A 27,784-nucleotide genomic window follows, 5' to 3' on the forward strand; every position below is an offset into this window, starting at 1 on the left:
ACAAGAACTATCCACAAGGCAAGTCAAAAAAAGAAATCAAAAACACAAATACTGAAAGTAAATAAAACTTGAAATTAAAACTGAAAAACCGAATTAAAATGGACTCTTTGCAGCTCCAGCAGTGTAGGAGACTAGCTTCACTTTCATCTGCAACATCTTCCTCCAACAGTAGCTTATACTCCGCAACTGCTCCACCTCCCCCATCAGTAGGGGCCTGGACCCCAGGCCATGCTACACGAGCAGCAAAATCTTCATTTCATATGGTGCTCAACTCACGCATGCCTCAAAGGTTGGCCACTGGTGGTTTTAAACTCTTTAATTCCTAAGGAAGATCTTATCCTGTAACAAGAAAGCTCAAAGCAAAATTAGTATCCCATAGTCAACAACTCAAGAGAAGAATCCAACAACACACTAAAAGAAATGTGCAAAGGAAAACAAAGAAACAAAACAATGAAAGCCAAAACAAACAAAGACAAAAGTACTAGAACAAAGAGGGAAGTCTTAAAATTAAGCTTCCCAAAGGTACAACAACACAAAAAGGTATAAAAACACATCAAAAGGAGTGTGTTAAAGAGTGCAAAAGAATGGGAAACTCATCATAAATCAAGAAAAACAAAAGTGCAGAACCAGAATTTTTGGTGTTGGACGCCCCTGGTGCAGCTCGCGCTCGGGCGCCCCTCAGCAGGGGGCGCTTGGGCGCCACTCGGTCAAGTTGGTGCAGGATGGCCCTCGTGCAGCTCGCGCTCGGGCGCCCCTCAGCAGGGGGCGCTTGGGCGCCATATCAGTTTTCTGCATAATGCAGATTTCTGCGAAATTGGCCACTCACCATGTGATTTTTGGTTCTAGACCTTCATTCAATGCACTCACACACCAAACCAGCTAAAACTAACCTAATACACTTATACAAACCATCAAAACAACATCAAAACTCAAAAATCACAACAATGCAAAACTACACAAACATACAAAACATAAGCTACTAAAGCAAATAACACAAAAATCACACAAACACTAGTAAAAAGGGGTAAGAAAATTGGGTTGCCTCCCAAAAGCGCTTGTTTAACGTCATTAGCTTGACGGATTACTCAATGAAGTGCAAATGTTGATGTTGGTGTGCTCCTTCCACCAACTCTTCTTGAACCACTTTCTAGCCACCAAATCAACTCTCATAGCTTGAATTCTTCTTTTTAGCCCTTCCACTACCTTGACATCTTTAAATACTCAATCCTCTTGATCAACTTTGGCTTGCTAGGCTTGAGTTCCTTGTCTCTCATCAAAGGGTGGTGGTGACTGGTCTTTCTCTTTTCCTTCTCCCTTTCTTCATCTTACTTAGCACTTGGAGCATCTTCAATGAAGGGAGAATTTTGGGCAGCTTGTAGTGCTCAAGCTAGTTGTCTCCTTGTGTCCTAAAATTCCTTCAATCTCAGGGTCTTCATGATGCTTTTGAGGCTGCAGTCCTCCTTGTATGAACATCCCCTGCATACACTTAGACACAACTAGGCTAAAGCCACAAATTAGCCCAAGTAAAATTGAAAAATCTATTTACAACAAAAGAGTTAGTTCTATATACAAAATCAAGTCTACATAAGTTAGAAACCTCACAAAAGTCTAGTATTGACACGAGTCCCCGGCAGCGTGATGACCCAAAACTTTGATAGCCGTTGCTGGGACTCGGGTTCAGCCCCCAAATCCCCGGCAACGGCGCCAAAAACTTGATGAGGCCCAATTTAACTTGTTAGCCGTTGCTAGGACTCGGGTTCAGCCCCCAAATCCCCGGCAACGGCGCCAAAAAAACTTGTTAGCTCAAAAAATACTTGTTGGGCTCGATTTCGGCAAGTGCACCGAATCGTTCAAGTAATAAACCGGTAAGACCGGGTATCGTTTTCCCAAGAGACTCGTAATACTAGAGAATTGTGCGATTAACAACTCATATAGACTCAATAACATAACAAATATACAGAACAAGTGCAGGAATGTAGATTCATACATAATTACAAGGTTGGACTTTGGTATTGAAGACACTTGGAAATGGAAAAGACTAGAAATGGAATGAAGTGACATTGCTAAGGCTAGTTTTCACCAATGCACTCTTGTGTATAACCAATTTTATCTCCTCTCTATCAATTTACTAAAGTCAATCCACTAAAACACTCTAGCCCTAATTCCTTAGGTGAAAGAGCCTAGGTTTTCCTTATCAAACCCCAATTCCTTGGCAATCTAACAAGCAAAACCCGCATTAAAGAGCTGGGATCTAAGACAACATGCGAATCATCTTCCATTCCTAGAATCAATGACCCACAAGGACTCCTATTTCAGTTCAAGATTTCATCTTACGTTCCCATAATCCATGAAACCCCAAAATCAAGCCATGAACGTTCCCATTACATGCAAGCTTTAAGATTGGAAACAAGAATACTAGCAATTGATAGAAAAGGCATATATATAATCAAAGCATTCAACAATTACACAAGAATTCAAAGGCTACAAATAATCCCAACAAGATGGGTTTGGTTCTCCATTTCCATGGAGAACCCTAAAGCTTACAACATGGAAGATGGAAGAAGAAGGAGAACCCAAGAGGAAGAAGGGAGTGTTCCCACGAACCCTAGCAGCCCTCCAAGCTCTCCTCTCAGTGAAATCGTGCCTCCAAATGACCAAAGACCATTTCCCATTCGCGTTTTAGGGTTAAATAGACACATCAGCAAAAGTCGCGCCCGGGCGCCCTCTGTCAGTCGCGCCCGAGCGCGAGACTCTCTGGAAATATTCAAAACTGGCGAAAAGTCGCGCCCGGGCGCCCCATTTCTCACGCCCGGGCGTGAAACTCTCTGGACACTGAAAGTGGACGAACGTCCACTTCTGCTGGACGAACGTCCTCCTGCATGGACGAGCGTCCTCTTGCATGGACGAGCGTCCTCTCGTTTCTTCTGGACGAGCGTCCTGGACGAACGTCCTCTGCCTGGCTGGACGAGCGTCCACTTCTGCCTGGCTGGACGAGCGTCTTCTTCTTGGACGAGCGTTCTGGACGAGCGTCCTCTGCCTGGCTGGACGAGCGTCCACTTCTGCCTGGCTGGACGAGCGCCCTCTGCCTGGGACGAACGTCCTCTCCTCTGGACGAGCGTCCCCCTCTCTTGGACGAGCGCCCGCTTCTGGGACGAGCGTCCTCGGACGAGCGTCCTCCTGGACGAACGTCCGCTCTCTTGGACGAGCGCCCTCTCTTCTCTTTTGGACGAACGTTCTGAATCTTGGACGAACGTCCTGATTGTGCGAGTGTCCTGCATGTGTGGCCAGCGTTTCTCCGTGCTAACTTCTTGGTCCAGTTCTATACATGGTTGGAGAATCTTCCAAGCTCATTTTTAGCTACAAAATAAGGGATTATTGATGAAAGTACATCACAGTAGCCAAAAACACAAACATAAAGAAAACAAGACAAAACAAGAGGATTAAGCAAGTTATAAGTTAGAAAGGAGTTGATTTTGCTACTAAAATGATGCTTAACATATGGTAAAATTTAGCATTATCACAGCGGCGCCAAAAACTTGATGAGGCCCAATTTAACTTGTTAGCCGTTGCTAGGACTCGGGTTCAATCCCCAAATTCTTGGCAACGACACTAAAAACTTGTTAGCTCAAAAAATACTTGTTGGGCTCGATTTCGGCAAGTGCACCGAATCGTTCAAGTAATAAACCGGTAAGACCGGGTATCGTTTTCCCAAGAGACTCGTAATACTAGAGAATTGTGCGATTAACAACTCATATAGACTCAATAACATAACATCAATATACAGAACAAGTGCAGAAATGTAAATTCATACATAATTACAAGGTTGGACTTTGGTATTGAAGACACTTGGAAATGGAAAAGACTAGAAATGGTATGAAATGACATTGCTAAGGTTAGTTTTCACCAATGCACTCTTGTGTATAACCAATTTTATCTCCTCTCTATCAATTTACTAAAGTCAATCCACTAAAGCACTCTAGCCCTAATTCCTTAGGTGAAAGAGCCTAGGTTTTTCCTAATCAAATCCCAATTCCTTGGCAATCTAACAAGCAAAACCCGCATTAAAGAGCTGGGATCTAAGACAACATGTGAATCATCTTCCATTCCTAGAATCAATGACCCACAAGGACTCCTATTTCAGTTCCGGGTTTCATCTTACGTTCCCATAATTCATAAAACCCCAAAATCAAGCCATGAACGTTCCCATTACATGCAAGCTTTAAGATAGGAAACAAGAATACTAGCAATTGATAGAAAAGGCATATATATATTCAAATCATTCAACAATTACACAAGAATTCAAAGGCTACAACTAATCCCAACAAGATGGGTTTGGTTCTCCATTTCCATGGAGAACCCTAAAGCTTACAAGATGACCATGGAAGAAGATGAAGAACCCAAGAGGAAGAAGGGAGTGTTCCCACGAACCCTAGCAGTCCTCCAAGCTCTCCTCTGAGTGAAATCGCGCCTCCAAATGACCAAAGACCCCAAACCCTTCGCGTTTCTGGGTTAAATAAGTTGTCTGCCACATCAGTAAAAGTCGCGCCCGGGCGCGACTGACAGAGGGCGAGCGTCCACTTCTGCCTGGCTGGACGAGCGTCCACTTCTGCCTGGCTGGACGAGCGTCCACTGCCTGGGACGAACGTCCTCTGCCTGGGACGAACGTCCTCTCCTCTGGACGAGCGTCCTCTTCCTGGGACGAACGTCCTCTCTGTTAGCTTGGACGAGCGCCCACTTATCTCAGGACGAGCGTCCACTTGTTTCTTTGCTGGACGAACGTCCACTTCTCTGGCGAGCGTTCTCTCTTCTCTTTTGGACGAGCGTCCTTTCTTGTCTTTTTCTGGACGATCGTCCCCTCTAAACGTCCTGGACGAGCGTACTCTTGCTGGCGACGAGCGTTTCTGCATGTGCATGCTTTGGTTTGCTCTATAATTTGATGGAGACTCTTCCAACCTCATTTTTAGCTACAAAATAAGGGATTATTGATGAAAGTACATCAAAGTAGCCAAAAACACAAATATATAGAAAACAAGACAAAATAAGAGGATTAAGCAAGTTATAAGTTAGAAAGGAGTTGATTTTGCCATTAAAATGATGCTTAAAATATGGTATAATTTAGCATTAACATACCACAAGCATATACATCCTCTAGTTAATTTAATACTCGTTAAGATCCATGGTGTACATATCTGGTCCAACAAAGACTTATTTCTAAATCTTAAGTAGTTTTATTATATCTTTTAATAGTCATTAATATCATATTTAATAGAAGATTTTATCTATTTAAACCGCATATAGGGCCTAGAGACCCTAGAAATACATATGGTATTTTATATATACTCTGAAACTCATATTTATTATTATATACATAAAATATTTAAATTCTTTTACTGAATTGAGTATTAGAGAGTTTTTGGCAAATAAATTTTCTCCCACTTTTCAAGAATATTTGGTGGAATCCAAGTAAAATTATATCCTTTCACCATGTATGAACTATGTCACCTTTTCCTCTCTTATACATAACCATGTTAGGTGTTGATTCGAAAAAACAAGTGAGACTCACACTAGTGCATAAAAGGCTTTTAACGTCTATTATTTAGGGTTTTTAACACTTGATCCCACATCGACGTCTTATTGGGAAACGTCAATGTAGATGTCGAATAGTACATGTCAGACGTTTGACTATGGGCGGCCGACGTTTAATGTCCTGGACAAATCTTGGCTTTGTAATCCATTTGCATGTGCACTGTTTAAAAATGCAGTGAAGGGAAATGGAGGAGTGCACCATTCGAAAACGCAAGAATCGACGGTCAAAAGCGCTCAAAATCATCGGCCAAGGACACGCGCAAAACTACACCAAAACGCAATGAAAATGCATTATAATCCATTCAAATGAAAGATAATTCATCAAAAAGTAATGTAATCGGAGTAAAACTAGTTTTAAACGGTGCAAAAGAGAGAAAACGAACCTCAAAAGCTTTGGTCGTGGAAGAAAACGCGAGGAAGATAATGAACACTAAGTGTGTGTAATTGTTGCCTCGCGTTCAAGATTTTGGTAATAGCATACGTTTAGACGTCGGGCCTCCTCCTAGCCGACGTCTAAATGACTATAGACGTCTGCCCCCCCCCCCCCCCCTCTCCCGAGTCGATGTTTAAAGGGTTTAAAATATAATTTTAGTAAACACATTTGGCGTCCATGTTAGGAGGGGTCGATGTCTAAGATCGATTTAGATGTTAGTGTTGATTGACGGACGTCTAAAGACAATGGAATAGTCACTTTTTCAGGCAATTTGGAATCTGGAGGATGGGGGACCGACATCAAAATAAGACTTTAAACGTCATTGTGGCGAGATCGGACGTCTAAATGGTAATTTTTGAAATTTTGACTACCTCATTGGCTTCCAATGGTTGGCCCCGAACGTTTAAATAGGTCTTAAACGTTGGGCACCCTGAACTCCGACATCTAAAGCCCATTAAAATATTAATATTTTTTATTCATTTGTCTATTTTTCGCATCCAATTGTAGGGGCCGACGTGTATTATTCTTTAGACATCAGGGATCCTCCTAGCCTACGTCTAAATAGTTATTTTAATTACAATACCATCGGTCATTTTTCACGTTGGATATTCGGTGGTCAGACGTCTAAAGAGTGACGTTAAAGGCTTTTTCTGCATTAGTGTCATAAGCATGGAACTCACCAACACGAGAAACATTTTGATGGTCCTAAACACCATCCTTCATCTCTATGTTATAGCATCATCATTAGGAATGTCGATGCGAACATCCCATCTTTGTCGTTTGCATATATTAGGAGAATGATTACAGTGGCAAGAGAAGTTGCGCACATCATTAGATGCCCAAGGCTTTGTCAATTGTTGAGGCGTCTTGTCTCTGGAAACGTAAAGGGATACATGATATGGTTGTACCCATTCCCCAAGACACGACAAAGGTCTGATGACTGATGTGTTTGTTGACCATGTAGGTGTCGAGGACTAAGACCCAGAAATTCTTGATGTATTTTCCAATACATCAGGAACCACAAATAAAGCATGGAATCAATCCACATCAAGCATTAAACATGAAAATTAAATACTAACATATATATTATTAACAGCATAAAAGGGGGGAAACCATCATGGATGAAGGAGGAAACCCAAGGAGGAGAGGGAGAGCTTCCCAGCGCTTCAAATAGTCTTCAAGAGTCTCTCCAAGCACCCTATGTGATTATATTCGTGTAAAATGGAAGAATACCCGAAAATTCTCACGAAAACATAATTAAATACTCACTTTCGCATATCAGGACTCACAGACTTGCCCAAAAACTTCATTCTCATCCAGCAAGGCCTAAATATCGACGCTCCTTGACTTGTAACTCGCTAAGCGAGCCATAATTTCACCTAACGACTCGAATACTACAAGTTTGGGCTATCATTTTCACCTAGTGAGTAGTCAACTCGCCCAACGAGTCAACCTGCCACCCAATGGTGATTTTTTGTTGTCCAAGGGTGATCCTTTGTCGTATAACCATACAAGTAAGTCTTTTATTCATGTTTGCAACGCTAGGTGCAATTCTAGTGCCCATGGAGTGAGTATTTCTCTAAAAATCATTATTTCTTGTCAAATCATGGTTCCTTGAGTTCTAACTTATTTTCTTTCAACAGAATTGTTTCTTATTGGCTTATTTTACACACTCAAAATAGATATTAAAGGTAAACAAGCAAACACTAACTAAAACACAATAAAACATGAAGACATACTGAAGTTGGGAACAAAACAAGGTAAAAATTATGAAAGAGTTGGTTTATTCATATAAATATATACACATAAAAACAAGTAAAATCAATAGTTATCAAAAGTGTAAGACTATGTTTCAACATCTCAAGAGGGAAGTTGACGCACTGCCCATTCTCAACCAAAGAGAAGTTGGTCTTGATGTTGGTCTCCTTAGCTCGGCAACCAAAGGAAGAGATTGGTCAACCGGAGAGAAGCTTGGCCAACACAGGATTGTTTGCCCAAGAGAAGCTAGGCCTAGAGAAATTTTAAAAGGGTAAATGATTTATTGCCCTGACAACATACAATATAACAAAGGAACAAATTCAATGACCTCGGTCACCAGGAAGAAATTCGACCTAGAAAAAGATTTTCAGAGGAAGTTGAATCATGTAAAAAAGCTATTCCCACTAGTTGTTTTTATAGCATTCCTAAGTAGATAAAATTCTTAAAGAACTCATTAAAGATCAACTTTTCTGTATTCATATAAGTGCACGTATACTTTTAGATTATAAAAGACGAGTTTCATTTTTGTTATAATTTTTTAGTTTAGGCTAAATTTAGCTTCACCAAATCAAAGTAAGAATTTCTAAAAGCTATTGATCAGCATAAAATTTCTAAAGGCTTCCATCTTCTTACCATATATAAAGGTTCAGAACACGTACAAATGGAAATATTTTTTGTTGATTTAATACACACCCTCTTTTAATATAAATAAGGATTTAATATTTAAGTGTAATATTTATTATTTTTAATTCTTAAAATGTTTCTGTTATGCTCTTTGTTTCTCTCAAAGTAGGTTTATAATGAAGATAATTTTTTAAGTATTTTGGGTTAGTGTGTGAGATAATTAGGACGACAATTGTTCTGATAGGTAGATATTATTTATTAAGATGCATACATTGGTTTTAATTGCAATTTACATTGTTTGACCAGTGAATGTAGTATTATTTGTATGATGAGTGACAACTGATGAATATGACAGGAAACTCTAAGTAAGAAGCAAGTGGATGTTCCTACCATGGAGGAAGAAAGAATAATTAGACTAAAATTGAACCATGGAGGGTTCAATTAAGAAATGCGAAACTCTTTAGACTTATAACATTTAGGGTTAGTTTTTACTTCATAACTTCCAACCATGGAGATAGTTTGCTCTCCTTCAACTTAGAATGACATAATATTAAAATCTTTATTATTTGTGTGGGTCTTTTGAAAGGGATTCACAGAAAAATACTAATAAAATATGAGTTCAAGTAATATAAAAGATTCATATTATCTTCTACCAATAAATTTATAGGTTTTTTTTCCCTAGCGTTAAACTTTCTGGCTTTTCAATTTAACGTGGGACTTAGAATCAAATCTCAATTTCTAATATTGTGTTTTATTAGCAATTTGCTAGTACCCTGAAACAATGGCGGGATTTCAAAAGCCTTCCGGCTTTCCATCATTCTAACATACACATCATATTACATACATAAGCATTTTATTGCTAGTTTTATATTTTTTAAGAAGCTTAGTTGTAATGTTTTTAATTCATTTTGTTTTCATTTATTTGATGCAAGTGGATGAGTGATAAGTGATGAATACGACAGAAAATACTGAGTAAGCAAGTGGATGTTCCTCCTGCAGTAGCTGAAAAGGGAGAATAAATAGTTAGACTGAAATGGAAAGGAACAAACAATTAAAGAAGTACAAAAACTGGTTAGACTTACCTCCAAGTTGACATTGACCACGTCGCCCGAACACAAACATAGTTCCTTTTGTAGTGCAACTCACAACAGCAACAAGGCAAGCTCATATATATGTGCCATAGTCTACTTCAAACCCAGAAAGCACAAGGTCGTGAAAAATGGGAATGTCATCGAGTTTCCTAGTTACTTTTGTAGGAATTATAGTTCTTGTCATTCTCATTCAAGCTAAGGGCCAACCAGGTTTGTTAACAAATTAAAACATGCATTTTCATTATATCATTATTATTTTATAAAAGTTCAGCTGAAGAGTGCCATGCATATTTTTGTATGTTTATGTTTTAGGATTCATCAGCATAGATTGCGGAGCTCAAGCAGGTGTGAACTATACTGAGCCGTCACTAGACATAAATTACGTTTCGGATGCAGATTTCATAAATACTGGTGTAAGTGGGACAATATCATCTGAAGAGATGAGCAGATACAGTAATCAACGACAACTGTGGAGGCTGAGAAGCTTCCCGGAAGGAAAAAGGAACTGCTACAAAATAAGCGTCACTAGAGGCTCTAAGTATCTCATACGCACTATTTTTCTGTACGGAAATTATGATGGCCGAAATATGTTACCCCAGTTTGATCTTCTTCTGGGACCTAACCACTGGGATACAGTCACTATATTCAATGCATCAAGGTCCCAATCCAATGAGATCATTCATATACCTTCACTGGATTTCGTACAAATCTGTCTAGTGAACACAGGCAATGGCACACCATTTATAACTGCCATAGAATTGAGGACTTTGAGAAATGATACATACGTCACTCAATTCGGATCACTCGAACTTTACAATCACCTGCGTTGCGATTTGGGTTCAGACAGAGGCTACAGGTGAAATCGTATTTATGGATTAAATATTTTTCAGCCTTAAAAGATTGATTGATTTTATTGTACTTTTCTAATTCTGCCACAGGTACTGGTCTGATGCTTATGATCGTTACTGGTTTACCTGTGACTTCAACGAAGATTGGACACGGATAAATGCTTCGATTTACGCTGATTCTCGGATCTATATTTACAAACCGCCAGCTATTGTGATGAGCACCGCAGTCACACCAGCAAATGATAGTGCTCCGTTGGTAATAAGGTAGGAACCACAACATGAAACTGACCAATTCTATGTGCACATGTACTTCACGGAAATTCAAGTGTTGACCACGAATCAGACAAGACAATTCAACATCATGATAAACGCTCAATCATGGTTTCCAAATTGTTCTCCAGTGTACCATGATTGGCTTACTATATCTTCGACGTCAGCCATCAGTGGAAAAGAACTTAAATTTTCACTGGAGAGGACTGAAAATTCAACCCTACCTCCCATCATCAGTGGCATTGAAATTTACAGAGTAATAGACCTACAGAAACCAGAAACATTCCAAGGAGATGGTAGGCGACGAAATTATCATATTTTAAATCCATTTCTTTTGCTTACGTTATTGTGCATGATCTTATCTACCGTTTACAATTTTTTTGTTATCATTTCAAACAAAGTTGATGCTATTACTACCATCAAGTCAGTTTATGCGCTAACAAGAGATTGGCAAGGCGATCCATGCGCCCCTTTAGCCTATTTGTGGGATGCTCTCAATTGTTCTTATCAAGGAAATGATTCTCCAAGAATCACAACTTTGTAAGTCCTCATTATCAAATGTGACATGATTATTATTTAATTGTAATTGTTCAATAAATAATCTTAATAATATAAAATTATAATCTAATAGTTTGATGAATAAATTTGTTAAGTATTTTGTAATTTTTTGGATTTTTAAATTGAATCTCTAATATTAATTTCTTTGTTTATTGAATGATAAATTTTATTTTTAATATTTTCTATTTAGTTTGTCTTTCTATTTTTACCCGTCAACATAATAATATAATTGTCACTTGTATCTTTTCCACTCAAACTCAATCAAATCACATATTCTTTGTCCAATCTCCTCCACCTCACCGATCAATTCATTTTTAGAGAGAAAAGGAACGAGTTTACCGATAAGTTGAAAAACACTACATGTTAACTCATCTTATTAATGAAAAAAAATCAAAAAGACACAGTGATTAGATAAAATTTAAAAAATATATATATTTTAAGCATTCAATCAAAGAAAAAAAATGTATGATAAACTTAATTAAAACTTAGTTAAGTGATGATTAAATGCTACTGTTCATATGGAAAACAGGAATTTATCTTCCAGTGGATTGTCTGGAAAGATTGACCCTTCAATTTCAAATCTCACCATGCTGGAGAAATTGTGAGTTTATCTGTTTCACCTGCTCAAATGAATCATGACCCAGAAAAAACAAAATCATATTTTCTATCTTTTTATTCTTTCATAAATATACTTTAGCTCAGAAGTCTTACCGTACATGTATAAAGACATATTAAAAGAGGAAGTTATTTGGCTTCCAGGGATTTATCAAACAATAGCTTAAACGGTGAAATTCCTGATTTTCTGTCACAACTACAACACTTGAAGATCTTGTAAGTTCCTTCATCGGTTATTCCTGTGATCCCCTTTATCATAATATACAAAGTTTACTATGTTTCCGATTTCTTTTTCAGAAACTTAGAGAAGAATAACCTCTCCGGTTTAATTCCCTCAGCACTTCATAGAGATTCCCTCACACTAAGGTATACATCTTACACCCATGACCTATGTCTTCTCATAGTCAGCTGTTGATTCTACTGAATATCTCGGCACAAGTTACACGAATTGAAGTATCTATAGAAAATTCTTATGACTTGTACGACTTACTGGGAGTTAAAATATAAACCTACTGTGAATTTATCGCAGTGTGGACCAAAATCCATATCTATGTGAACCTGATCAATGCAACCAGGAGGAAGACACGAAAAGCAATAGCATTGTTACACCCTTGGTAGCATCTGTTGGCGGGGTTTTGATTCTTCTGGTAGCAGTGGCAGCTATATTGTGGACTGCTAAAAGAAGAAAAGTGAAAGGTGATGCTACAATTGTTTAGATTCATAATTATTTTTTTTATAATTTTCCAGATAAATTTAGTTTTTTAAAGAACTGGTGTATGACATTCAACAGCTCTGACGGTAGAAAAGGATCAGAGTGAGAAATCACGGCAATACACTGAACAAGATGATTCATCACTGCAATCCCAAAAGCAGATATATGCATACTCTGACATCGTTAAAATCACCGACAATTTCACTACAGTTGTTGGTAAAGGAGGATTTGGAACAGTTTATCTGGGCTATATCGAAGACACTCCAGTTGCAGTGAAAATGCTTTCCCCATCTTCTGTTCGTGGTTATCAACAATTTCAAACAGAGGTAAGCTTTTTAATCACATTATACTAAGTTCCTGAGCGCAGCAATTAATATACTAAGTTAAAACATTGTTGACATTTTGATTTACAGGTTAAACTTCTTATGAGAGTTCATCACAAAAATTTGACCTCCCTTGTTGGTTACTGTAATGAAGGAACCAATAAGGGTCTCATATACGAGTACATGGCTAACGGAAACTTACAAGAACATCTCTCTGGTTTGCACCCAAAAAAAATATTTTGTTGTTTAAAATATGAGCAATAAATTTCCAAACTTCGTGGATATGGATATTTCTTCATTGGACAATTTTTTACTAGTCATATGACTAACATTTAGTGAACCAAAAGTATGTACAAAAAGTGATAGAACTTGATTACGCAGGTAAACGAAGCAAAAGAAATTTCTTCAGCTGGGAAAAGAGACTTCGTATAGCAGTGGATGCAGCCTCAGGTAAGAAAGTACACCAATAATATTCTTTTCTTAATTCTTCATTCCTCTCTAAATATATACTTTGGGCCTCAGGATTGGAGTATCTGCAAAATGGTTGTAAGCCACTAATATTCCACAGAGACATAAAATCTACAAACATCTTGTTGAATGAACACCTCCAAGCAAAATTATCTGATTTTGGTCTATCCAAAATTATCCTAACAGATGGGGAAACTCATGTGTCAACTGTTATTGCTGGTACTCCTGGTTATCTAGACCCTGAGTGAGTCCATTAATTATACTTTCTTGGAAAATTTAGTAATTCTATCTGAATGTTTATGTTCACAAACTTCTAGCAGAAAATAAATTGAGTTGCATTCTGTCCTACAGATACTACCTAACCAATAGATTAACAGAGAAGAGCGACGTTTACAGCTTTGGTGTTGTGCTTTTAGAGATAATCACAAGTCAACCAGTGATAGCAAAGAATCAAGAAAAAACCCACATAAGTGAATGGGTTAGGTCCTTGATTGCAAAAGGTGATATCAATGCCATTGTTGATTCAAGGTTGGAAGGAGACTTTGACAGTAACTCAGTTTGGAAAGCTGTAGAAATAGCAACGGCATGTGTATCTCCAAATCCCAACAGAAGGCCAATCATAAGTGTGGTGGTGAATGAACTGAAGGAGTCTTTAGCAATGGAATTAGCTCGAACTGAAGATAGAAACACTAATACAAGTTATTCAGTTAAACAGGTCATCAGGAATCTGAATACAGAATCTCTTCCCCAGGCCAGGTAAACGGTTGCCCAATGTAAGATGATTATAGTCATACTCTTGAGATTGTTTGAAGATGAACATTGCTAGGATTGGTTTGTGAGTGAAATGGAGTTGCAAATACAAGAAGAAAATAAATAACCAGGAATGAATTTCAATGTATACCTATTTGCCATTGGTGTTATTTTTGCTTGTATTCTTTTTCCGATGAATGTAGTTTTATATGTTAGTTTTTTTAAGATTAAACACATCCTTTAATCCAAAAAATTTTAAGTAAATATATATAGGTAGATAGATTTTTTATCTTACTGATTTATCATTAATGAGACTTCTAACTCACCCGTAATATTTAACCTCATGTTTCAAAATTATATATCTTTCCTACCTTAGGTTTTATAATTTTTAAAAAAAAAACATAATTAGAAGTTTGGTATAAACATTTAGAAAAAAAGAAATCCTCTTATCATTACTGTCATGATAGGATTGGAAGTTGATAATACAAACTTTAGAGAAAAACATGAACTTCAAATGAATTAGTCTATTCATGTTACAATTAAATAACAGAAATTTGACACCTTGAGTCACTAAAGTAAAATTCAAACATAAAACAAAACACTCACAAAGATAGTCATTATAAGGTTTTCAAATGATTTTCTAATTTAATCAAATACGCAAAGATTCGCATAACTTTTCAAACATTTTAATTCAATGTGCAAACTTACCTGAATATTGTTCTATAATTAAATTGTTAAAATCCCTCCTCCAAGGGTTCATCATATCCAAGTACAACCAACTTTGAACTCCAAGGGCTTATCATATCCAAATAAAACCAAATTTGAACTAAAATTGCAGAACCCTCCAAAAGGGACTCTTTCAAAAACAGGCGTATGCCACCTAGTGGAAAAAACACACGGTATTCTTTACTAAAAGGCAAAATAATAGTTTGTTGTGTTTACCTCATGGCTCCATAGGTCAGCATTGAAAAACATTTCAATATTATATTATGATACTAGATTTGTTCATATATTACCACTGTAAACTTTATTGTAACATCCTAAAAGTATAATATTAAACTATAAAGGAATTATCCCATAATTAATATAATAAATAAGTTAATAGACAAAAATATATTGTTAATTTACAGTCATTTATCATAACCATAAAAGAAACTTTTTGCACAAAAAAAAGTGTCCAACGCGACACCAAATTAAATGGGTTGCCTTATAAGATTGATTGATTTGTATCCGTATTGGGTTTATCAAGGAGGAGGTTCACCGGAAAGACAGAAACACCAATGACTCACACTTCCCAACAATCTCCCTCTCAAGGGTGAGTCCCTTCCACATAGGTACACTTCCTTTCCAACGGAAGCATTCCCAACCAATCACAATTACGAGTAACCATTTCCAACCGTCGTTCATCTTAACGAGTCTGAGCTGGTCACCAAGATAAACCATCGGCTCTGATACCACTATTAAGAAAATCTCATTTTACACAATATTTGCTTAAAATTGAACCTGCTATTCATTGATAATTGAAGAACTTTAAATAACCATGACATTTACAATATTACGGGAATAAAAATAAAAACTGAAAACAAAATATCAATATAGAAAATCATAATCACCTATCCCTATTTTATCTGTATCAAAATCAAACTAAATATTACTAAACCCAAAATTAATAAAATAAGATTTAAAAAAAGTTATTAATAAAACCCTAAAATTTAAGTTTATCTTAATAAACTCCCCCTAAACTTATATTCTTCTTTCCTACATTTGGAAAAACCTTAAGACAATAGGTGTTTTAACCTTTATATAATGTTCTATTTTCTCAGTTCTATTCAACGTGCGACTTAGACTCAGATGTGGATTTCCAACAATCCGCTTAATGTTTATGATGGTTTCTGGTACGCCTGTAACTTGGGCAACAATTGGAAACCACTAAGAGCTTCCATTTCTCATGATTCTTTATATCAGACGGATTTCAAGCCGGGAGCTACTATCATGAGCACTGCAGTTGAACCAGAAAATGATAGTGCTCCGTTGGTAATAAGGTGGGAGACACGACATGAAACTGACCGATTCTATGTGTACATGCACTCACGGAAATTCAAGTGTTAGCCAAGAATCAGAGAAGACAATTCAACATCATGATGAACGGTAATCATGGTATAAAAATTGTTCTCCACTGTACCATGGAATGAATACTATATATTCGAATTCGATGTCACCCTTTAATGGTAAATAATATAAATTTTCCTTCGAGAGGACTGAAAATTCAACTCTCCCACCCATCATCAGTGCCATTGAAATTTACAGAGTAATAGACTTACAGAAACCAGAAACGTTTCAAGGAGATGGTATTTTTCATTTTTTAAATCCATTTATTTGGTTTACACTATTCTACATGAATTTAATTATCGTCAAGTGGATCATCAGGAAAGATTGACCCTTCAATCTCAAACCTCACCATGTTGGAGAACTGTGAGTTTTCTTTTTCTTTTCTTTTGTTTTATTTCACTCAACTGAAAAATCTCGTTTTAAATCTTTTTACTGTTTCCGTTATGTACTTATTATTTGTGAAGAATCGACATATATCTTTTCCTACTTGAGTCGAGATTCAAACATAGAAAAGGCTAAATTATTTGTTTTTCAGGGATTTATCTAACAATAGCTTAAATGGTGATGTTCCTGATTTTCTGTCTCAATTACAACACTTGAAGACCTTGTAAGTTTCTTCATTTACTCAATCACTATATACGTGATGTGATCCTCTCTATCAGATAATAGAAAACCATATTTTTTAGAAACTTGGAGAAGAATAATCTCTCCGGTTCAATTCCCTCTACACTTGTTGAAAAATCACGTCAAGGTTCTCTCTCACTAAGGTATGAATCTGATTATAAAGTTTCAAATTCATAATATGGTTATTTATGTTGATGATTGTTAATTACTTATATTCAAGACAGTGTTTGAGATTCATATATACATGACTCACCCAATTTTTAAGCACAACCAAAATAAGTTGAAGAATATATTTAAATTATGGATTACTTCGAAACATAATCTTTCTGTGATTTCCATGCTATGTGGGTCAAAATCTATCTCTACGTGAATCTGGTCAAAGCGAGAAGGAAAAGAAAAACACTGTCACACCCATAGTAGCATCAATATGTTGGGTTCTGATTCTTCTAATAGCCGTTACTATATTGTGGATCCTTAAAAGGAAAAAATCAAAAGGTAATGCTGAACTAATTAAGAAGTACTTTTTATTAACAATTTACAAAAAGATTACCTTTTTAACCTATTATCTTTCGAAGTTGAAAGATTTCCAGATTCGGTGGCAGTAAATCATCAGAATGAATTTCACAGCAATCCACAGAAAAGGATAATTGATAACGGTAATTTTTACCATTATCTTTGAACCAATTCTTGTACCAAATCTACCCTTTTTAAGCTTGAAACATGTTTAATCCTCCCTTTTTTATCTAAGTTTGCGAATAAGTCTAGCTTAAGCGTTACATACAAGTTTTCATCATTAATTCCTCAAATTTGTAGGCGAATTGCAAGCTGTTAGAGAAGTACTGTATTTACCAAGAATGGGAGCAAGAAAAGGATTCAAAAGCAGGATCTGATGGAGCAGGAAAGGAAGTTCACGCCTAAGAGCCCAAGAAGAAGGAAGCAGGATACATTTTCTGCGCAAGCCTCGCGCCCGGGCGCGACCAAAAGGGCGCCTGAGCGCGACCATATGCGCGAGCTCCGCGCCTGGGCGCGACCAAGAGGGCGCCCGGGCGCGACCATCTGCGCGAGCTCCGCGCCTGAGCGCGAGAAAGAGGGCGCCCGGGCGCGACCTTCTGCGAGAGCTTCGCGCCTGGGCGCGACTGAGGAGGGGCGCCCGGGCGCGAACTCTGCTGACCTGGAACCCTAGATCTATTTAAAGCATTCTGTAACTGAGGGTGGCATCATCTTGGCGGCTGAAGCTTGGAACACCATTTTCGAACCTAAGGGAGCTGGTTTTGGGCAGTGGAAACTCTCCATCCTTCCTCCTTGGATCCCCATTCTTCCATTTTTCTCCATTGTAAGCTCAAGTTCTCCATGACTATGGAGAACTAATTTCAATTTGTTGGGGAATGATGTAGTTACGAAACTTTCATGTAAATGCACTTGGGTTTAATGAATTTAAGCTTCTTTCATTTGATTGTGAGTGTTTAATTTCCTTCTCTTAAAGCTTGTTGTGACTTGATCAACCATAGCATGATTCTTAGATTTGCTAGATATTGGAAAGTATTGTGTGGATCTTGAACTGGAATTAACGCCTAAAGGAGATTGTATCTAGGAATGGAGCTTGATCCTTTAGTTGTCATAAACCTCTAAGTGTAATGCAGATGAACTTTCTAGGTTGCCAAGGAATTGGGACTGCAAAAGTGAGTCTAGGCTTTTTCTACCAAGGAATTGGGTCTAAGTATAGTAGGAAGGTTGACAAACGCAATCAATTGATGAAGTAGTAATGTGCATTTGCATGATAGCGTAGTAATTACAATCATTCTCCAACATCTCATCCATATTGTTTCATTATCCATCAACCATTTTCAATCTTTTAGCCTCTAAGACGTTCATTTTATCGCATATTTATGAATGTAAATTTTATTACACTTGAATCATACCAAAATGATGTATTCTTAGTCTAAGTTAGTTAACTTATTATACGGTTTTAAAGTATTACACGAGTCTCTTGGGAAACGATATCCGGTCTTACCGATTTTATTACTTTGAACGATTTGGTACACTTGCCAAAGAGTTAACAATAATTCGTTCCAACAACGCAAAAGTCAAATGTACTCATACTATGATGTCCTTCAAATCACTAACAATTTCAATATAATTATTGGTAAAGGAGGATTTGGAACCGTTTACCTGGGCTTTATCGATGACACTCCAGTTGCAGTGAAAATGCTTTCTCCATCCGCAGTGGTTATGAACAATTTCAAGCGGAGGTATTAGTATTTAATCAATTTACTCTAAGTTTCTGATTTTGGTATCAAACCTATATGGTTTAACATGATTGTGACTTTTATTTCCAGGTTAAACTTCTAATCAGAGTTCATCACAAAAATTTGACATCCCTTATTGGTTACTGTAACGACGGAACCAATAAAGGCCTTATATATGAATACATGGCTAAGGGGAACTTAAGAGAACATTTGTCAGGTGTTGGAATATAAATTGATTTTTTATGTTGGACCTAAAAGATAAAAAAACTCAATATTAACAAAGGTTCAAATAATATTCTAAAAAATCCTATATAGAAGGATTATAGAATGTTCTATAAAAAATATATAGAGATGTTTATTTATAAAATGTTTCTAGATAAGTTTAGAATAAATTATAAATTATAAATTTCTAGAGAATTTTAGGAAGTGGTCTTATTAAGAACTTGGTCCAGAGGTTCTTTCCTTTTCTCTTCTATAACTGCTTCACCTGTTGCCATTTCTATGGATGATGATTTCTGCTTCTACCCTAAAATGTAATTGCATCCTTTTTCTTATTCTTTAATGTCTATTCAACTTGGGGATATAAATGAATTTTAGTTGAGATTTTTAATGTAAAATTTATTTTCTGTTTTTTTTTTATTTTTCTACTCTCATTGCTTACAATTTCTTAAACTTAACCACTTTTTTTTAACAATTTCTTTTTACAGAAAAAATCACCGATAAAAGTTTGTATGCAACTTATTGAAATGACATTTATATTAGAATATAAGTATGAGTTTAAGTCTCATATTAAATATTTACGAGAAAATAAAACATCATATAAAAATAAAAAATTATTAATTTATTTTTTAAAATTTTTTTAATTAAAAATAATGTTAATATCTTATCTGATTAAACTCATGTTTCATTTTGGTTAATATTTTTTCAGTGAATCCCTCCCTTAAACTTCACTTATAAGTCTATATATTGTGTTATAAAAGGACTTTCTAGGAGTAATATACAAAACATAACTGTAAATCTACTCAAAATAAATATATAATTCATTTTCACTTAAATGAACAATCTAAAACTAATTTTTCCCGAAAAATATAGTTTATTAGTAAATTCAATCTAACAAGAGAGGATAAACATAAAATAAGATTTTAAAGTATCTAAAAAAATCTTAATTTTGGACAGAATAAAAGCTAATTATTATAATCCCATGATCTTTTCCACTTCCCCGTGGTCTTTAAGACTAGGAAATTAATTTTTTCCACTTGTTAATTTTGTGTATTTATAGACATCATCCATTATTATTACTATTATGAGATTGTTGTATACTTATTTCAACCAAGAGTACCTTCGATACGATATCTAGTTTATCAGTCAGAGATTTCAAAATTCGATATCTTGATTTTCGGATGTCTTAGAATGATTCAACTATTCACAGTTAGCACATTATCTAACTGGATCCTATACTTTAGTTAAGAAGTGTGTCTAATTTATTATATTTAATGTAAATACTATACATTTGAAAATTTTGACATTATATAAAAAAATTGAAATGCTACTTGTATAACAACTTATTCAACAAAAATTCTGGCGTTTATTTCTTTCATACTCATAATTTATTACACGTTATGAATGAAAAGATTACAAAATTATTGTATGAAATGTATTTTTATTTCTATGTAGACAGCATTCTTAAAAACTCATTAGCAATCAGTTTTTCTGTATTCATATCAGTGCACGTACATTTTTTAGATTATAGAAGACGAGTTTCATTTTTCTTATAATTTGAATTTAGGCTGAATTTAGACCAAAGAAAAGTAAGAATTTCTAAAATGCTATTGATCTGCATAAAATTTCTAAAGTCTTCCATCTTCCATATATAAAAGTTCAGAACACATACAAAGGGAAATATTTCTTGATGATTTAATACACCCTCTTTTAATATAAGTAATATTTCAATTTAATATTTGTTATTTTTAATTCATAAAATGTTTCTGTTATGCTCTTTGTTTCTCTCAAAGAAGGTCTACAATGAAGATAACTTTATGAAGTATTTTTGGTTAGTATGTGAGATCATTGAAAGGATATTTATTCTAAATAGGTAGAGACTATTTTAATTACAATTTATATTGTTTGACCAGTGAATGCTGTATTATTTTTATGATGAGTGACAAGTGATGAATATGACTGGAAACTCTAAGTAAGAAGCAAGTGGATGTTCCTACCATGGAAGAAGAAGAAAGAATAATTAGACTATAATTGAATGGACAACATAAATTAAGAAATGGAAAAGTCTTTGGACTTATTACATGTAGGATTAGTTTTCATAACTTCCAACCATGGTGATAGTTTGCTCTCCTTCAACTTAGAATGACATGACAAATCTTTATTTTTACATTGTTTGTGTGGGTTCACCAAAAAATATTAAAATACAGATATAACTTCAACTATTATAAAAGATTTTTCTTCTAACTCAAAACTTTAAGACAAAATATATAAAAAAAATTACTTATAGGTTTTTTTCATATATAGCGTTAAACTTTTTCGCTACAACGTGTGACTTAGAATTAAATCTCGATTTCAAAAGCTTTCTAGCTTCATATTACATACATAAGCATTTTATTGCTAGTTTAATATTTTTTAAGAAGCATAGTGTAATGTTTTAGTTAATCTTTATTTTCATTTATATATATTGATTGACCAATGATTGCAGTATTATTTTTGTGATGCAAGTGGATGAGTGATAAGTGATGAATACGACAGAAAATACTAAGTAAGCAAGTGGATGTTCCTACTGCTGTAGCTGAAAAGGAAGAATGAATAGTTAGAATGAAATGGAAAGGAACAAGCAATTAAAGAAGTACAAAAACGGGTTAGACTTACCTCCACGTTGACATTGACCACGTCGCCCGAACACAAACATAGTTCCTTTTGTAGTGCAACTCACAACAGCAACAAACCAAGCTCATATATATGTGCCATAGTCTACTTCAAACCCAGAAAACACAAGGTAGTGAAAGATGGGAATGTCATTGAGTTTCCTAGATACTTTTGTAGGAGTTCTGGTTCTTCTCATTCTCATTCAAGCTAAGGGCCAACCAGGTTTGTTAACAAATTAAAACATACATTTTCATTAGATCATTATTATTTTATAAAAGTTTAGCTGAAGTCTCAAGTGCCAATGCATATTTTTGCATGTTTATGTTTTAGGATTCATCAGCATAGATTGCGGAGCTCAAGCAGGTGTGAACTATACTCAGCCGTCACTAGACATACATTACGTTTCGGATGCAGATCTCATAAAAACTGGTGTGAGTGGGACAATATCATCTGAAGAGACCAGCAGACGAAGTAGTCAACGACAACTGTGGAGGCTGAGAAGCTTCCCGGAAGGAAAAAGGAACTGCTACAAAATAAGCGTCACAAAAGCCTCTAAGTATCTCATACGCACTTCTTTTCTGTACGGAAATTATGATGGCCGAAATATGTTACCACAGTTTGATCTTCTTCTCGGACCTAACCACTGGGTTACAGTCACTATATTCAATGCATCCACTGACCAATTCAATGAGATCATTCATGTACCTTCAATGGATTATGTGCAAATCTGTCTGGTTGACACAGGCAATGGCACACCATTTATATCAGTCATTGAATTGAGGACCTTGAAAAATGATACATACGTCACTCAATTCGGATCATTGGAATTTTACCTGCGCTGCGATTTGGGTTCAAACACAAGCTACAGGTGAAATTATATTTAGGATTAAATATCTTGCCTTATAAGATTGATTGATTTATTCTGATTTTCTCACAGGTACCCGGATGATGTTTATGATCGTTACTGGTATGATCGTTCTTCCGGGAATGCCTGTAACTTGGGCGAAAATTGGAAACCACTAAGTGCCTCCATTCCCGATGATTCTTTAAATGAGAATGATTACAAGCCGGGAGCAACTATCATGAGCACCGCAGTTGAACCACAAAATGATAGTGCTCCGTTGGTAATAAGCTGGGAGCCACAACATGAAACTGACCAATTCTATGTGTATATGCACTTCACGGAAATTCAAGTGTTAACCACGAATCAGACAAGACTATTCAACATCATGCTGAACGCTGAATCATGGTTTTCAAATTTCTCTCCCCGCTACCATGATGTAGGTACTATATATTCAAAGTCAGCCAGCAGTGGGAAAGAACTTAAATTTTCCCTCGAGAGGACTGAAAATTCAACCCTCCCTCCCATTATCAGTGCCATTGAAATTTACAGAGTAATTGACTTACAGAAACCAGAAACATTCCAAGGAGATGGCAAGTCACTAAACCATCGTATTTTAAATCCATTTCTTTTGTTTACGTTATTGTGCATGATCTTAACTACCTTTTACAATTTGTTTGTTACCATTTCAACAAAGGAAATGCGATTACTACCATCAAGTCAGTTTATGCGCTAACAAGAGATTGGCAAGGCGATCCATGCGTTCCTTTAGCCTATTTGTGGGATGGTCTCAATTGTTCTTATCATGGAAATGATTCTCCAAGAATCACAACTTTGTAAGTCCTCATTATCAAATGTGACATGATTATTATTTAATTGTAATTTTTCAATAAATAATCTTAATAATATAAAATTATAATCTAACTATTTGATGGATAAGTTTTTTACTAGATTTAATTAAGTTTTAAGTATATTGTAAATTTGGATTTTCTTAATTGAATCTCTAATAGTAATTTCTTTGTTTTATTGAATGCTCAAATTTTATATTTAATATTTTCTATTTAGTTTGTCTTTCTATTTTTACCCGTCAACATAATGATATAATTGTTACTTCTATCTTTTCCACTCAAACTCAATCAAATCACATCTTCTTTGTCCAATCTCCTCCATCTCACCGGTAATTCATTTTTAGAGAGAAAAGGAATGAGTTTAACTTTAAAAACATTGAAAAACACTGCATGTTAACTCATCTTATTAAAGGCAAAAATCAAAAGACACAGTGATTAGATAAAAATTTTAAAAAATATATATTTTAAGCATTCAATGAAACAAAAAAACAATGTATGATAAACTTAATTGAAACTTAGTTAAGTGATGAAATCTTACTGTTCATACCCAAAACAGGAATTTATCTTCCAGTGGATTGCATGGAAAGATTGACCCTTCAATTTCAAATCTCACCATGCTGGAGAAATTGTGAGTTTATCTGTTTCACCTGCTCAAATGAATCATGAGACCAGAAAAAAATCATATTTTATATCTTTTTATTCTTTCATACATATACTTGTATGCTCAGAAGTCTTACAGTACATGTATAAAGACATATTAAAAGAGAAAGTTATTTGGCTTCCAGGGATTTATCAAACAATAGCTTAAACGGTGAAATTCCTGATTTTCTGTCACAACTACAACACTTGAAGATCTTGTAAGTTCCTTCATCGGTTATTCCTGTGGTCCCCTTTATCATAATATACAAAGTTTACTATGTTTCCGATTTCTTTTTCAGAAACTTAGAGAAGAATAACCTCTCCGGTTTAATTCCCTCAGCACTTCATAGAGATTCTCTCACACTAAGGTATACATCTTACACCCATGACCTATGTCTTCTCATAGTCAGTTGTTGATTCTACTGAATATCTCGGCACAAGTTACACGAATTGAAGTATCTATTGAAAATTCTTATGACTGGGAGTTAAAATATAAACCTACTATGAATTTATCGCAGTGTGGACCAAAATCCATATCTATGTGATCAACCTGATCAATGCCGGGAGAAAAACAATAGCATTGTTATACCATTGGTAGCATCTGTTGGCGGGGTTTTTATTCTTCTGGTAGCAGTGGCAGCTATATTGTGGACTGCTAAAAGAAGAAAAGTGAAAGGTGATGCTACAGTCGTTTAGATTCGTATTTTTTTTTTATAATTTTCCAGATAAATTTAGTTTTTTAAAGAACTGGTGTATGACATTCAACAGCTCTGACGGTAGAAAAGGATCAGACAGAGAAATCACCGCAATACACTGAACAAGATGATTCATCACTGCAGTCCCAAACACAGATATATGCATACTCTGACATCGTTAAAATCACCAACAATTTTACTACAGTTGTTGGTAAAGGAGGATTTGGAACAGTTTATCTGGGCTATATCGAAGACAGTCCAGTTGCAGTGAAAATGCTTTCCCCATCTTCTGTTCGTGGTTATCAACAATTTCAAACAGAGGTAAGCTTTTTAACACATTATACTAAGTTCCTGAATGCAGCAATTAATATACTAAATTAAAACATTGTTGACATTTTGATTTACAGGTTAAACTTCTTATGAGAGTTCATCACAAAAATTTGACCTCCCTTGTTGGTTACTGTAATGAAGGAACCAATAAGGGTCTCATTTACGAGTACATGGCTAACGGAAACTTACAAGAACATCTCTCTGGTTTGCACCCAAAAAAATATTTTGTTGTTTAAAATATGAGCAATAAATTTCCAAACTTCGTGGATATGGATATATCTTCATTGGACAATTTTACTAGTCATATGACTAACATTTAGTGAACCAAAAGTATGTACAAAAAGTGATAGAACTTGATTACGCAGGTAAACGAAGCAAAAGAAATTTCTTCAGCTGGGAAAAGAGACTTCGTATAGCAGTGGATGCAGCCTCAGGTAAGAAAGTACACCAATAGTATTCTTTTCTTAATTCTTCATTCCTCTCTAAATATATACTTTTGGCCTCAGGATTGGAGTATCTGCAAAATGGTTGTAAGCCACCAATATTCCACAGAGACATAAAAGCTACAAACATCTTGTTGAATGAACAACTCCAAGCAAAATTATCTGATTTTGGTCTATCCAAAATTATCCTAACTGATGGGGAAACTCATGTTTCAACTGTTATTGCTGGTACTCCTGGTTATCTAGACCCTGAGTGAGTCCATCAATTATACTTTCTTGGAAAATTTAGTAATTCTATCTGAATGTTTATGTTCACAAACTTCTAGCAGAAAATAAATTGAGTTGCATTCTGTCCTACAGATACTACCTAACCAATAGATTAACAGAGAAGAGCGACGTTTATAGCTTTGGTGTTGTGCTTTTAGAGATAATCACAAGTCAACCAGTGATAGCGAAGAATCAAGAAAAAACCCACATAAGTGAATGGGTTAGGTCCTTGATTGCAAAAGGTGATATCGATGCCGTTGTTGACTCAAGGTTGGAAGGAGATTTTGACAGTAACTCAGTTTGGAAAGCTGTAGAAATAGCAACGGCATGTGTATCTCCAAATCCCAACAGAAGGCCAATCATAAGTGTGGTGGTGAATGAACTGAAGGAGTCTTTAGCAATGGAATTAGCTCGAACTGAAGATAGAAGCACCAATACAAGTTATTCAGTTAAACAGGTCATCAGGAATCTGAATACAGAATCTCTTCCCCAGGCCAGATAAACGGTTGCCCAATGTAAGATGATTATAGTCATACTGTAATGTACCACTTGAGATTGTTTGAAGATGAACATTGGTAGGATTGATTGGTGAGTGAAATGGAGTTGCAAATAGAAGAAAATAAATAAATAATCAGTAATGAATTTCAATTTGCCATTGGTGTTATTTTTGCTTGCGTTCTTATTCCGATGAATGTAGTTTCATGTTAGTTTTTTCAAACTTACACACATCCCTCAATCCTGAATTGAATTGAACCGAATCGAACTGAGTCGAGCCGAATCAATCAAACTGAATCGAGTTGAACCGAACCGAGTCAAGTCAAACTGAATCGAGCCGAGCCGAATCAAACCAAAATGAACCGAATAGAGTCGAACCAAACTGAACCGAATTGAACCGAGTCGAACCAAACTGAACCGAGCAAAATCAAAACAAACCAAACTGAACCGAGCCGAACCGAACAAACAAAAACAAACCGAGTCGAACCGAACCGAATTAAACCGAACCAAACCAAGCTGAACTGAGTCGAGTCAAACCAAATCGAACCGAACTGAACTTAGTCAAATCAAACCGAATCGGACCGAATCGAATCAAATCAAACCAAATTAAACCGAACTGAAACAAACCGAACCAATGAACTGAACTTTTTCAAAAATATATATCTTTTCTACCTTAGGTTATTTCGAATTCCAATTTTGTGATAATACTTTTCTAGTGCTATATATATATAACACTTTTTGATAGTTGAATCAAGGATTAATCAATAAGGTATAGTCATCTTAGGTTTTCAAATATTTTTCTAGTTTAATAAATATAAGCAAGATTCCACATAACTTTTCAATCTTTAATTCATAGTTACCACCTCAAATTATCACCTTTTGTTTAATTCATGACTACCATCTTTCATTCATTATGTAAACTTACCTGACCATTGTTCTATAATTAAATTTTTAAAATACAAAACCCCTCCTCCAAATGTCTAATTAAAACCAACTTTGAACTAAAATTGCAGAGCCCTCCAAGAGGAGCTCTTCCAAAAATAGGTGTATGCCACTTAGTGAGAGAAACACACGGTATTCTTTAGTAAAAGGCGAAAGAATAGTTCGCTGTGAGTTTAACTCATGGCTCCATGTATCATCATTGAAGAGCATTTCAATATTATATTATGATCCTAGATTTGTTCATCCATTACACAATCGATGTGGACTTCTGTCAGATATGTTAACTTGGTCATGATATAATTTAATTTTATTTGATTTGTTATTTAATATCATTTTTTTGTTTTAATCTGCATTTAATACAAAATTTTAATTACATCTCTGTTATTGAGTTTGGATTT

At 35.6% G+C, this 27,784-nt stretch overlaps 1 protein-coding gene, 2 non-coding genes and 1 pseudogene across 3 annotated transcripts; 2 read left to right on the forward strand and 2 right to left on the reverse strand.

The window, feature by feature from the left end:
* Positions 1-9,585: 9,585 nt before the first annotated feature.
* On the forward strand, positions 9,586-14,075 carry LOC108332944 (LRR receptor-like serine/threonine-protein kinase IOS1; annotated as a pseudogene).
* Positions 14,076-14,873: 798 nt separating this feature from the next.
* Positions 14,874-14,987, reverse strand: LOC128194850 (U5 spliceosomal RNA). Its single transcript, XR_008246299.1, has one exon. It is a non-coding gene; the product is annotated as a U5 spliceosomal RNA (small nuclear RNA).
* A 7,039-nt stretch (positions 14,988-22,026) lies between these two features.
* On the forward strand, positions 22,027-26,600 carry LOC108333566 (LRR receptor-like serine/threonine-protein kinase IOS1). The gene is made up of 13 exons (XM_017569031.2): positions 22,027-22,108; positions 22,217-22,754; positions 22,824-23,320; positions 23,425-23,563; positions 24,132-24,203; positions 24,361-24,432; positions 24,514-24,582; positions 24,733-24,893; positions 24,974-25,230; positions 25,317-25,443; positions 25,605-25,673; positions 25,746-25,935; positions 26,043-26,600. The coding sequence occupies exons 1-13, from the start codon at positions 22,027-22,029 to the stop codon at positions 26,449-26,451; spliced, it is 2,682 nt and encodes an 893-aa protein (XP_017424520.1). The 3' UTR covers positions 26,452-26,600.
* An 857-nt stretch (positions 26,601-27,457) lies between these two features.
* On the reverse strand, positions 27,458-27,572 carry LOC128194849 (U5 spliceosomal RNA). Its single transcript, XR_008246298.1, has one exon. It is a non-coding gene; the product is annotated as a U5 spliceosomal RNA (small nuclear RNA).
* Positions 27,573-27,784: the final 212 nt, after the last annotated feature.

This window comes from Vigna angularis, chromosome 11 (genome assembly GCF_016808095.1).
Source record: "Vigna angularis cultivar LongXiaoDou No.4 chromosome 11, ASM1680809v1, whole genome shotgun sequence".
In the NCBI taxonomy this organism is placed as follows: Eukaryota; Viridiplantae; Streptophyta; class Magnoliopsida; order Fabales; family Fabaceae; genus Vigna; species Vigna angularis.

What these genes read in the sequence shown, in the direction of transcription:
- LOC108333566 (XM_017569031.2), top strand. Translation starts at nt 22,027, where the DNA reads ATGGGAATGTCATTGAGTTTCCTAGATACTTTTGTAGGAGTTCTGGTT. An exon ending in AGAAACATTCCAAGGAGATG is followed by an intron (nt 23,321 to 23,424) that starts GCAAGTCACTAA and finishes ATTTCAACAAAG; the next exon opens with GAAATGCGATTACTACCATC. An exon ending in AGCAGTGGATGCAGCCTCAG is followed by an intron (nt 25,674 to 25,745) that starts GTAAGAAAGTAC and finishes TTTTGGCCTCAG; the next exon opens with GATTGGAGTATCTGCAAAAT.